The sequence below is a fragment of the Protomyctophum parallelum genome, assembly GCF_964188405.1.
Source record: "Protomyctophum parallelum genome assembly, chromosome: 2".
Lineage (NCBI taxonomy): Eukaryota > Metazoa > Chordata > Actinopteri > Myctophiformes > Myctophidae > Protomyctophum > Protomyctophum parallelum.
In genome coordinates, this window is record NC_139699.1 from 8,298,117 (window position 1) to 8,310,616 (window position 12,500).

Consider the following 12,500-nt stretch of genomic DNA (forward strand, 5'->3'; position numbering starts at 1 on the left):
CACACACACACACACACATACACACACACACACACACACACATACACACACACACACACACACACACACACGCACACACACACACACACGCGCGCACACACACACACACACTCACACGCTGCACACACATACGCGTATGCAGCTTGTGCGGTGCTCAGCTCAGTGAGTGGTGGGAGTGTGCTACAGTTGAAGAGCGCGCGGTATGATATGGCTGGCAGGTAGTGTACAGTAGGTACTCACTTACCCAGAGGCTCCACATACACACTCTGCAAGGAGACTTCAGTTCGTCAGGCTGAAAACTTGTACGTCCAAAACTGTACTTTTCTGGAGATGTGGGTGAAAGAATAACCAGTGTTCCAATGGACCCAATGTGGTTATTATTTACAAACACAAGCTCTGCTTTAAAGGGATTGTGACATTAAAAAAAAAGGTTTTGGGAATTGTTCTTGTTTTTTTTTAGGTTTTCTAATCTCAATTGCACCCAAAAAACATGAACTTTTAACATTCAGTAGATTTTCTGTGATCTGGGGTTTTCTGGCTCAAACAGGTGCTCTGATTGCCGGCAGTAAGTGACATCACTTACTGCAAATCCCATATATGTCAATGGGATTTGCCAGCAGATGTCACTGTTTCACTGTGTTGCCTGTTTTCATTGTAGCTCAAAAGGCCAAAAAACCCAAAGAAAACTTCAGACCACAGAAAATCCACTGAATGTTCAAAGTTCAGGTTCTTGGGTGTAATTTAGGTCATAAAACCTAAAAGAAAAAAAGAAAAAGAAATGAAAATGAATGTCATAAAACCTTTAATATCTTTCATTGGTTCATTATTTGCAAAACGGACGCAACAGGCTTCACCACTTTTACTTTACCTTATACAACAACATAGTAAAATAGCTACAAGCTTGCAACGGTGTTGCGTTGTGAGCTTGTTTATGGCAATGTTTTGCTACTTTTGTGTGACACTGCTGTATGATGAAGTAGGCACATTTCATTTACAAATTACGCATGCACACACACACACACACACACACACACACACACACACACACACACTCACACACACACACAACAATGTTTAACTATGGCGATACGAGGTTTCTGACAGGCAGGAGGCTGCTCAGCTTCCATGGGATTGTTAGTATTAGGGCAAATACTCACATTTAGCTGGGCATTTAAATACCAGGTCATCAATCCCATTCATAATATAAATGCCACTGATGACCTGGTTTAGGTTGTAGTGATTACTGATTACAATAACAATACACAGATTTTTATTTTAATTTTTTTAATGGCAATGTGGGTCAGTTGGGCGCACAGAGCAGCATGGCGTCTAGGGGCCCTCTGACAAGATATTTGGTTGTTAACCCATTCTGACCTGAGATCAGATTCATACGAGGTTTCCACTGGACACACACTGGTCTGATGAACCCATTTTGACCTGAGATCAGATTCATACGAGGTTTCCACTGGACACACACTGGTCTGATGAACCCATTCTGACCTGAGATCAGATTAAAAAAATGTCAGTCGTTCTTTTGATTTTTCAAAAATAGCAGACCTACAAGCTCTTAGCGCGCCACTCGGTGGCGCGCTATGAGCTTGTAGATCTGGTATTTTTCAATAGCTAAAGCATAACATGATGCTGACACCAAAAAGGGTTCCCGTTCAGATGGGTTAAGGTCCTTGCACACTGAGTCCAAGGTGATCCAGTCTGTTCTTATCTTAACACATCCGAAAAACAACAACAGCGCAGGACTGGTTGACATATAACGTCACAGAGAAGTGTGTGTTTGTTATTTATTTGTTTATTCAGAAGGAGCCATGTCTAACAGAGCTGCTGTTGGGCCAATGAGTTAGATATGTAGCTTATTTGCATGTGCAAGACGATGCTGCTATCCATACAAAAATACACTACATTTACAAACAATACCTACAAAACAACACTGCTGGTTCTGTAGCAATTAGTTTTAATGTAGTAGTAATTAGTTTCAATTTGAAAATCTGACTTGTGTACAAGCGTCATTTGCCTTGTTTTGCTTGGTTTTATTTTGGTATTTATTTTTTTGTATTTTCCAGTGTACAATAAACAACACATCGGCACATTAGTTGTTTTATTCAGCTGCTGAGCTGAATCTATCTTGAGAGATTAACCTTAAACTAACTCGACTCATTAACATAAGGCAAGCATGCAGTTCTCCAGTGAATCATTGGTGCGTGTGTGTGTGTGTGTGTGTGTGTGTGTGTGTGTGTGTGTGTGTGTGTGTGTGTGTGTGTGTGTGTGTGTGTGTGTGTGTGTGTGTGTGTGTGTGTGTGTGTGTGTGCGTACATGTGTGTGTTCTGGACAGTGGGACTGAATGTGCTCTCTGCGTGCCACACCCTTCCCACTGACCTGTTCCTGTGTGTGTTTACATACCAGGTCAGATGAGTGATGGCCTGTTACAGGAAGGAATGCTAGGCACCACGCCACTGACGTTAAGACGCTCGCTCTCCCTTCTGCCCCGCTGCCCGCTCACTCGGCAGCACTGTACGCAGAAAGAGAGAAAACTCTGTGCAATTGGAACCAATTGGACCCCTATGGGTTATATATATATATTTATGTGTATGTATAACTCTTTGAGTTAAATTAACACTCTAGACATTGCAGTGTAGGAAGAGAGGGTGTGGTGTTTGTGTGTGTGTGTGTGTGTGTGTGTGTGTGTGTGTGTGTGTGTGTGTGTGCGTTGTGCGCTGTGCGTGCGTGCGTGACTGTGTGCGCTCTCATTTAAAAAAATGCTAGATCGAAAGTGTGCGTTCACAGTATTATTCATGTTCTGTTTGGTTTTCCGCAAAAATAACAAAAAAATACATTAAAAAAGTATCTATAAAAATAATTTGTCTCAATGCCTCTCTCTGTACGATTCCCATGGTATTATTCTTAAACTAGAGGGATTTGAATATAAATTGAAAGCCTCCAGCCTCTCCCCCGCGAGCTAAACTGTAAATAATAACTCTAAACTTTTTTCTAATCTTTGGTAATTGAAGCAAATGGGTTTTTGCGGGGAGAGATTTGTTGCCGGGAAAACGTACATACATTCATTTTATTTACGAGGAGGCGAGAGCTGAGCAAGTGTAATGAGTGAAAATGCATGCTTAATTTAAATGGTGAGTGTGTCTGTTAGGGAATGCATTAGAGTCTGCAGAAGAAGCGTAAGACATATTAATTGACAGACAGGAACCGCTGTCTCCGAGGTGATACAAGTAATTTATTACTTCAGAAACGAATGCCACCACCAGAATGTGCTTCATTAATTTCAAATTTAGTTTTAATTTCAAGCTGTTGCCCCTTGAGAAGAATAAGGTGGCAAGTTCTGTTTGAAGAGACATTTCTGTCCCCCCTCCCTCCCCTCCTCCTTCTCTTTCCATCCTCCACCTCTGTCTTTCTCTCTCTCGTTCTGACTGTCTCTGATTTTCTGCAGTACAGAACAAAGACCTGGGGGTGGAGAGAGGAAGGGAGAGAGAGGCAACTTGATTCCAATTTGAAACAATGTAAATGCAAAAGGGGGGTGTTAAAATGGGAATTACAGCATTCGTTTATGATATGAAATGGTCTGTGTGGGTGGTTGTCTGTGTGATTGCTTTGTTTCATGGGGAGTAGAAGAGAATGCCAATGCCTCGTGTTTCTATCGGCTGTCTGCTTTGTGAGGCAGCCGAGGAATGCAGAACAGAGGATCTCTATCATTAGACATGCTGTCCTTTTGCATCTAACAAATCTCTCTCTCTCTCTCTCTCTCTCTCTCGCTGCAGCATACGTCCCTGAGGATGAAAAGGAGGCGGCCCTACTAGACGAGGACCTGGAAGGAGACGGACTCTGCCGAGGAGGGCGAGGAGCCGGTGCCAAGTTCCTGTGCCAGGACGAGGACTTTCTCCTCAAGGAGCACGCGGGTTCCACCGCTTCCATGACTCCTCCCCACCGCGGCCGACTTCTCCGGCCAGGAGCCTGGACAGCGAGTCGCACCTCAGCGAGTCCAGCGACAGGATGTCCGACTTCGAGAGCTCCTCGCTGGAAGAACGAAGACGACCCCTGCTCTCCAGGGACGCCATGAACCCGCTCTCCCCTGCTGCCCTCCTCCGCCGTCATAATGGCCGCCGCCAGCGCCGCCCAGGCCCAGTCAGCGGAGAGGAGCCCGCCGTCATCTTGGCCGGCACGACGGGGCAGGTGGCCGACAGCCTGGAGAAGATGAAGGCCATTTACACCTCCTTCCTGACCAACTCCTACTGGTCCACGCTGAACCTGAACCTGACCCAGACCACCGCCCCGGGCGCCCGCCGAGAAGCCCCCCCGCAGCCACAGCAGCAGCAGCCAGCAGTAGCAGCAGCAGCTGCGGCAGCAATGGGTACGACTGGCACCAGACGGCCGTGGCCAAGACCCCTCCAGCAGGCCTCGCAGAACCACCACAACCGGCTGAGCCTGGCCCAGCAGCAGCAGCCCGGGGTCGCCGTGCACAACGGCCCCACATGGAGCCCCACCTCTTCAGCACCGTGCAGCTGTACCGCCAGAGCACAAGCTCTACGGCTCCATATTCACCGGCGCCAGCAAGTTCCGCTGCAAGGACTGCAGCGGGGCGTACGACACGCTGGTGGAGCTCACGGTGCACATGAACGAGATGGGCCACTACCGCGACGACAACCACGAGACGGACAGCGACGGCACCAAGCGCTGGTCCAAGCCCAGGAAGCGCTCCCTGCTGAGATGGAGGGGAAGGAGGACGCCCAGAAGGTGCTGAAGTGCATGTACTGCGGTCACTCCTTTGAGTCCCTGCAGGATCTCAGCGTCCACATGATCAAGACTAAACACTACCAGAAAGTGCCTCTGAAAAGAGCCTATTACGCCGGTGGCAGCTAAGATCATCTCCTCCTCCGGAAGAGAGCCCAATTGAGCTGGACATCCCAGCTCGCCAGACTCCAACGGGGTCACGACGCCAAAAGCGACCCCTCTCATGGACACCAGTGACATGCTCCATAAAGCCTCCAACCCCTATATCACGCCCAACAACCGCTATGGACACCAGAACGGTGCCAGCTATGCCTGGCAGTTTGAATCCAGGAAGTCGCAGATCCTCAAATGCATGGAGTGTGGCAGCTCCCATGACACATTGCAGGAGCTGACCGCTCACATGATGGTGACCGGACATTTCATTAAAGTCACCAACTCGGCCATTAAGAAAGGCAAGCCATTATGGAATCGACGCCTCCGGCTCCCATCGCCATCTCAGTTGAACAGAAGTTCCAGTCAGTTCCTCTAGCAGCAACCGCCTTCTCCCCTCCACCTGCCCCCGTGCCTCCTCCCCCCACCCCTCCTGCCGCCATGGTTGTGGAGATAAAGAAGGAGGAGAGGGAGGAGGAATGTACTAAAGAGCACATCACCAACAACGGTAAAGAGAAGAAGACCGGGGGTGAGGAAGAGCCTGAGGAGAAATTTGATATTTCCTCTAAATACTCCTATCTGACTGAGGAGGACCTGGACGACAGTCCTAAAGGGGGGTTCGACATCCTCAAGTCCCTGGAGAACACCGTGGCCTCAGCCATCAACAAGGCCCAGAACGGGGCTCCCAGCTGGGGCGGCTACCCCAGCATCCACGCCGCCTACCAGCTCCCCAACATAATGAAGCTCTCTCTGGGCACCTCGGGGAAGAGCTCCTCTCTCAAGTACATGTTCCCTGGCGGGGAGATCCTCTCTCCCACGGCCAAGAGCCAGCCCCTGATCTCCCCGCCCAGCCGGCAGACCTCCCCCAAGAACAACTTCCATGCCATGGAAGAGCTGGTGAAGAAGGTGACGGAGAAAGTGGCCAAGGTGGAGGAGAAGATGAGAGAGCCGAGTGTAGTGGTGAGGGCCTCCCCCCTGAGACGAACCACCCCCTCCCCGTGTAGCAGCGAGACGGGGCATTCGGACCGGGGAGAATCCCCGAAAGACAGGAGGGGAGGCGGCTCCAAAACCCCTGAGAACGTGGGACGAGGAGAAAGACTTGGAGGTGGAGTAGGAGGAGTAGAGGGGAATGGAGAAAATCACAGAGACTCTAACGGAGACGTTGCCAAGAAGGAGCCCGTGGAGAACGGAGTAGAGCCCGCCGCCGTCACGTCCCCCCTACCCGCCTCGCTCTGCGGCAGCACGGCCATCATCACGGACCACCCTCCGGAGCAGCCATTCGTCAACCCCCTGAGCGCCTTGCAGTCGGTGATGAACGTCCACCTGGGTAAGGCGGCGAAGCCCGCCCTGCCCTCCCTCGACCCCATGAGCATGCTGTTCAAGATGAGCAACAGCCTGGCGGACAAGGCGGCCGTGGCTGCCTCGCCGGCACAGACCAAAAAGCCCACCAACGACCACTTGGACCGCTACTTCTACCAGCACCACCTGAACAACAACGGCAACAACAACGATCAGCCTATAGACCTGACCAAAGGCAAGAGTGGCGACAAGAGCGGTGGCGGCTCCCTGGGCTCCACCGCTCTCTCCTCTTCCACCTCCACGCCGTCTTCAATCTCGCCCTCCTCCACCGTCACCATGGCCAAAGCCTCGGCCGCCGTGGCGTCCTTCATGTCCAACTCCCCACTGAGAGAGAACGCCCTGTCGGACATCTCGGACATGCTGAGGAACCTAACAGAGAGCCAGGTGGTGTCCAAGTCCTCCACGCCCACCAGCCTGTCTGAGCGCTCCGACATCGAGGGCGCCACGCTGGATGACACCGAGGACATCTCCCCGGCTCAGAAGCGTAAAGGCCGCCAGTCCAACTGGAACCCCCAGCACCTGCTCATTCTGCAGGCCCAGTTTGCGTCCAGCCTGCGGCAAACAAACGACGGCAAGTACGTGATGTCAGACCTGAGCCCGCAGGAGAGGATGCACATCTCTCGCTTCACCGGCCTCTCCATGACCACTATATCCCACTGGCTGGCCAACGTGAAGTATCAGCTTCGGAGAACCGGCGGCACCAAGTTCCTGAAGAACCTGGACTCCGGCCACCCGGTGTTCTTCTGCAGCGACTGCGCCTCTCAGATCCGCTCGCCGTCCACCTACGTCAGCCACCTGGAGTCTCACCTGGGCTTCCGTCTGCGAGACCTGGCCAAACTGACCGGGGAACAGCTGCTCAGCCACATATCGCAGCAGCACCATCAGCAACGCCACACCAAAGGACTGTCTGAAAAACTGCTCTCGAACCTCCACCCCTCCACCCACCCGCTCCCCTCCTCATTACCCACCTCCCTGCCATCCCCTATGCCTGCGGCCGACTCCCCCGCGCCGCCCCCCGAGGAGGATGCCGGTGTGGCCGTGTACCAGTGCAAGCTCTGCAACCGGACTTTTGCAAGCAAGCACGCGGTCAAACTGCATCTGAGCAAGACTCACGGGAAATCCCCCGAGGACCACCTCATGTATGTGTGTGAGCTGGAGAAGCAGCAGTAGCACTGGCTGAGGACAATGCTGCACTCTTTTCTTTATGTCTCACTTCGCTCTCTCTTTCTCTCTGTCCGTCTCTCTCTCTCTCTCTCTCTCTCTCTCTCTCTCTCTCTCTCTCTCTCCTTTCATGGACATTTCTTTTAAAGAAAAAAAAAGGACCATTGAAGTGACTAAACTGCACAGAGATGCCATACAACTACTGCTTTGAGTTTTGGCACATGATTATAATTTTTTTTTTCTTCGCCAGGCCGAAGGCCAGTACGGAGATTTTGTTTGTTTTATTTTGTATTTTACTTGTACGTTAGGTAGCCTGACTCTGGCCCCGACACTTACTCGTGTTTTGTGCAAAAGAGAGTGATTATGTGCAGTTTTACAGATATGCTGGCCGTTGATGAGATACAGTATATGAAGGTTTAAAAAGAAAAAAGAGATTCTAAATGAAGTGGTGTGTATTTTGACATTTTGTGTAAATGGGATTAAGTTCCTTTATATTTTGGCATCACTGGGGTGTGATAAGCTGCATGCATAAATGAAACAGTTTAGTTAAACATTTTATAACTAAATCTGGTGCACTTTCCATGACTTAATTTGTTTCCCTGCTTTAATTTTATTTTTCCTCGCCCACTGTCGCTCTTTTTGTTTACTTGACATTTTTGTGCTGGTGTCAGCATCTTGAATTTAACCCTCTGAGTACGTCAAAGCACTTCTACACCCAAGACCCACAACACACTATTGAAGCAAGATTTTGAAATTGGAATTTAATCAAGCTATTGTGAGATAAGGTGCTCAGTGACTGCATTGTTTTCCACAACGTTCGTGTTTTCCAGACAGTAGACCTTCTTCCAGAGTCTAATCCTAGTCTTGAAAGTGTTTAAAAAGGAATGTTTTAGTCTTTGGCTTTAATATTTGTCTGGCAAAACGTCCCCCAAAGTCTCAAGACGAGCACTGTAGCTTCGTGATGCCAACGAACTAAATCTGAAGTATTTTGTTTTTGTTTTTTTTTGTTTTATTTTTTTGCGTTGTTTGATCAGGGACCTTCATGAAAAATTCAGGTCTGTGTAAAAAAAAATGTATATAAAACATATAAACTAATTCCTGTCTAAATTATGCATTGTTTCTATATTTTTAATTTAAGAGGATTATGACTATCTACTGGTGCACAGTATATGAAGACATTAATGAAATTGTTTTGCACAATAGTTTTATAAATGTGTTATTTAATCAAAAGATGATGGAAATGGGAGGGGGGAGGGGCCAAGTGAATCTTTTTATTTCCAATTCGTGCTCAAAGGGTTAAAGACGTTTATTATTATTTTTCTTACCAGACACTACTCTCTCTACATGTGCCGCTGTATGAACACTAAAAAGATTGAAGAAAAAAAAGTCTGTACAAAAAGAGATGTTACTTTATGAAGTAATGAAGAAATTTCACACGTAACCTCTTATTTATACGCACTTCTCGGTTGTCGTTTCACATTGTTGAATGCCTTTTCGATAGGTCCCTATTTTTATTTTCTCTTGGTTCTAATTACACTACCCATGATTCCACCCCACAGCTTTATCTTTTTGTTTTTGTTTTATTTTTTATTTTTCAGGATACGAAAGGTAACCATGGTTTCACTAACCTCTTGAGTGACAAGTTCTGCTACATTTTTGGCAGTTAATTTGCTGAAGTAACTGACAGCTGCCATGTGTAGAGAAAAAAAAATGAAAAAGAAAAAAAAATGAAAAAAAGAACAAAAATAAACAAATAATCCTTACGTGTAAAATATCGGCATGTAAACAGCACAGACACTGTTATGCATTCTGTGCCGTGAGTTTTTTTTATTTTTCTCCATTGGGTTATTTTTTTTCCTTTTTTTTTTCTTGTTATATTTGTTTCCTTTTCGGTTGTTGTTGTTCTTGACAATGAAGCACCCATTATATGACTTCATATAACCTTGTTTTCTACTGCAGCATTAAAAAAAAGGAACCCGTTTTTTGCAACAACGTGTATGCGTTCTGTGTGTGTGTGTGTGTGTGTGTGTGTGTGTGTGTGTGTGTGTGTGTGTGTGTGTCATGGCTATCAATTATGTGTGTGCTGCACGGTCTCTAATGAGTGCATTAGTCTGGGAGTGTGTCAGCGTCTGTCTAGTTTACAGTGAGCAGTCGCAAGGTTGTGTGGGAGACAAACACACACGCACGCATGCACGCAGGCAGGTACACACACACACACACACACACATGCGCATATGCACACAGTCATACATAGAACCAGACACTATCATTGTGTGGGATTTACCAGTAGGCTGTGTTTTGTGTCCCAGTGGCTTGAGGCTGAGGTACGTGCACGCACACACACACACACACACACACACACACACACACAGTGTACATCACATCCTGAGTTTAAGTCCCATGTCTGCTCTATCCCTATGCCTGTGTCTGTCTCCGTCTGTCTGTATACATTACATACACACACTGTATTGTATTATAAACGATTATCTCCAACTTATTCACCCTCTCTCTCTCTCTCTCTCTCTCTCTTTCTCTCTCACCCCCTCCTCACTGGATGTGGAGGTAAGACGGAAGCATAAAGCCTGGCATTACCTGCTCTCCCCCTCACCATCCCCTGTTTATAATTATACCACTGACTGACGTCCATTTTGTGAGTACTCTCCACAAGGTACCAAAGTTGGCAGACATATTTGTTTAGGCTTCATGGGAGATGACAACAACGCCCATGTGACGAGTGGGTGCTTTCAAGTGTTTATTCCTTTTATTTCCTCCTGCCTGCAGCTGGGATTAAATAAGCATTCATCATCAATATCAATTCAATGATATGAGAAGTAATAATATGGCATTATGATGTGGGTGAAAGTAGTAGAAAGGCAAAACTAAATTTAGTCCTATCAGGAGAAACCGATCTCTTTCTGTTCATTTTAAGACTGGGCGCCTGGGCGGGAACCCCTTTTGGTGTTTTAAGCATTATGCTATGCTTTAGCTATTGAAAAATAGCAGATCTACGAGCTTGTAGGTCTGCTATTTTTGGAAAAATCGCGAAAATGTGGCACAAATCTTTGAATATATATTCTTTCAGAGCCAACGATTTTAACTCAAATCTTTGCTTCTGGGGGGGGTCCCTGGAACAACATATTTTCAGATTACGTATATTTTTGGGAGTGCTTGACATGAAAATATTTTAGAACGACATAGAAACATGGGTTTTTTCAGAAAACTGTCAGGATTTAGAAGACATTTGTAGAATCGTCGTCAGGTCTAAATGGGTTAAAACAGATCATTTCATTGTGACCTGAGGCGGATGCGTGCATCGCCCTTAGGCGTCTTAGGCTACTGTAGATGAAGTCACGGCTTGCAGTGATCACCATTAGCTTAACTGGAGGGAAAAAAAGAAAGATGTATACGTATGACGATAAAATATCTGTTTGGCTGGAGTAAAAATCTACAACACGGGCCTGGGCCGGCCGAGCGGTCCAGGCACCTATAGGCTGGTAATCCAGCCTGACAGCGTGTCGCGGGTTCGAGTCCCGATCCCGACGACCTTTGCTGTGTGTCTTCCCCCCCCCCCATCTCTCTCCCCCTTTCCTGTCAAAGTACTGTAATCTATCGATAAGCCCCAAAACTATTCTTGAAAAAAAAACAGCATTGATGCAAAAAAGGACGAGACCAAGGAACTGTTAACACATTCTGACCTGAGATCAGATTCATACGAGGTTTCCACTGGACACACACACACTGGTCTGATTAACCCATTCTGACCTGAGATCAGATTAAAAAAATATCAGTCGTTCTTCGATTTTTCAAAAATAGCAGACCTACAAGCTCGTATCGCGCCACTCGGTGGCGCGATATGAGCTTGTAGATCTGCTATTTTTAAATAGCTAAAGCATAACGTAATTCTAACACCAAAATGGGTTCCCGTATAGAATGGGTTAATAAAGTGGCTAATGCATTGCGAGATTAAGATGAAAAATAAATAGAATTAAATAAATGTTAATCTTGCAATGCATTAGCCACAAGAGTGCCTTGTTCTCATCTGTTTTGCATATTCGATAGGCCTATATGACTGGGATTCATTCAGGAACATGCTGATTAGCACAAAATGTGCATTCAGACAGACACACTCACAGATACATACCGCAGTGCACGCCATTATCTGATTGATGCACATTATAGGCTATAGATAGACAAACACGTGTGAAAAGAGAGAGTATATATAGTCAGTGGCGTGCACAGATAGACACTAGGGGGTGCTAGAGCACCCCCTGCCCTTTTGGCAATTTTTCTCTTAAAAAAAAATATATATATATATATTTTTTTTAGGCCCCCACAATCTAAAGCTATGTTTCTATGTCAGTGGTTCTTCGATTAAAGAAAAATAGCAGACCTACAAGCTCGTAGCGCGCCACTCGGTGGCGCGCTATGAGCTTGTAGATCTGCTATTTTTCAATAGCTAAAGCACCAAAATGGGTTTCCCGCCCCAAAATGTGCTGCACAAGGTGCCTTTTGTTCACTTGAGCACCTGCCCCTCTAAATGTCTGTGCACGCCACTGTATATAGTCACAACTGTTTGTTTCTGTATGTATACATGTACCAACACGCGCGCACGCACGCATGCACGCACGGACGCACGCACACACACCAAAATTAACGCACACAAATGCAAATTCCTGCAGACTGATATTCAGGAAGAGAATGTATTGTCACATGATCCAACGCACACACACACACACACACACACACACACACACAGCCAGGTAGAGGGACTTCATCCGCCATGACAAGGTGGCGCTGTGTGTGAAAATGTCAGCCTTCAACAGAGGCGCCTGAAGTCTGGCACCATATTTAAAGCTCTCATTAGCCGCAAAGAAAATATGCGTGAAATTGAAGTGCGAGAAAGCCATTTTCTCTCTCTCTCTCTCTCTCTCTCTGCCCTCGCATCCACCCGCAGAGGAGAGCCGGGGGCTTATTAAGGTTCACAACTCACACACACACACACACAGGAGACAATGAGCACAACCCCCCGGGGGCACACATACACACGCACACTCACACAGACATTAGGCTTTCCACCA

At 47.1% G+C, this 12,500-nt stretch overlaps 1 protein-coding gene across 1 annotated transcript in view; it reads left to right on the forward strand.

Annotated features, from left to right (window-relative positions):
- Positions 1–9,388, forward strand: part of tshz3b (teashirt zinc finger homeobox 3b) — a 62,028-nt gene extending 52,640 nt beyond the window's left edge. Inside the window, 16 exon segments of the mRNA XM_083792520.1 lie at positions 3,783–3,926; positions 3,929–3,942; positions 3,945–3,974; positions 3,976–4,101; positions 4,103–4,144; positions 4,147–4,284; positions 4,286–4,338; positions 4,340–4,406; positions 4,408–4,494; positions 4,497–4,536; positions 4,539–4,721; positions 4,724–4,851; positions 4,853–4,896; positions 4,898–4,920; positions 4,923–5,213; positions 5,216–9,388. Coding sequence (XP_083648646.1) covers positions 3,783–3,926; positions 3,929–3,942; positions 3,945–3,974; positions 3,976–4,101; positions 4,103–4,144; positions 4,147–4,284; positions 4,286–4,338; positions 4,340–4,406; positions 4,408–4,494; positions 4,497–4,536; positions 4,539–4,721; positions 4,724–4,851; positions 4,853–4,896; positions 4,898–4,920; positions 4,923–5,213; positions 5,216–7,431 — 3,626 coding nt within the window. The 3' untranslated portion in view covers positions 7,432–9,388.
- The last annotated feature ends 3,112 nt before the right edge of the window (positions 9,389–12,500 follow it).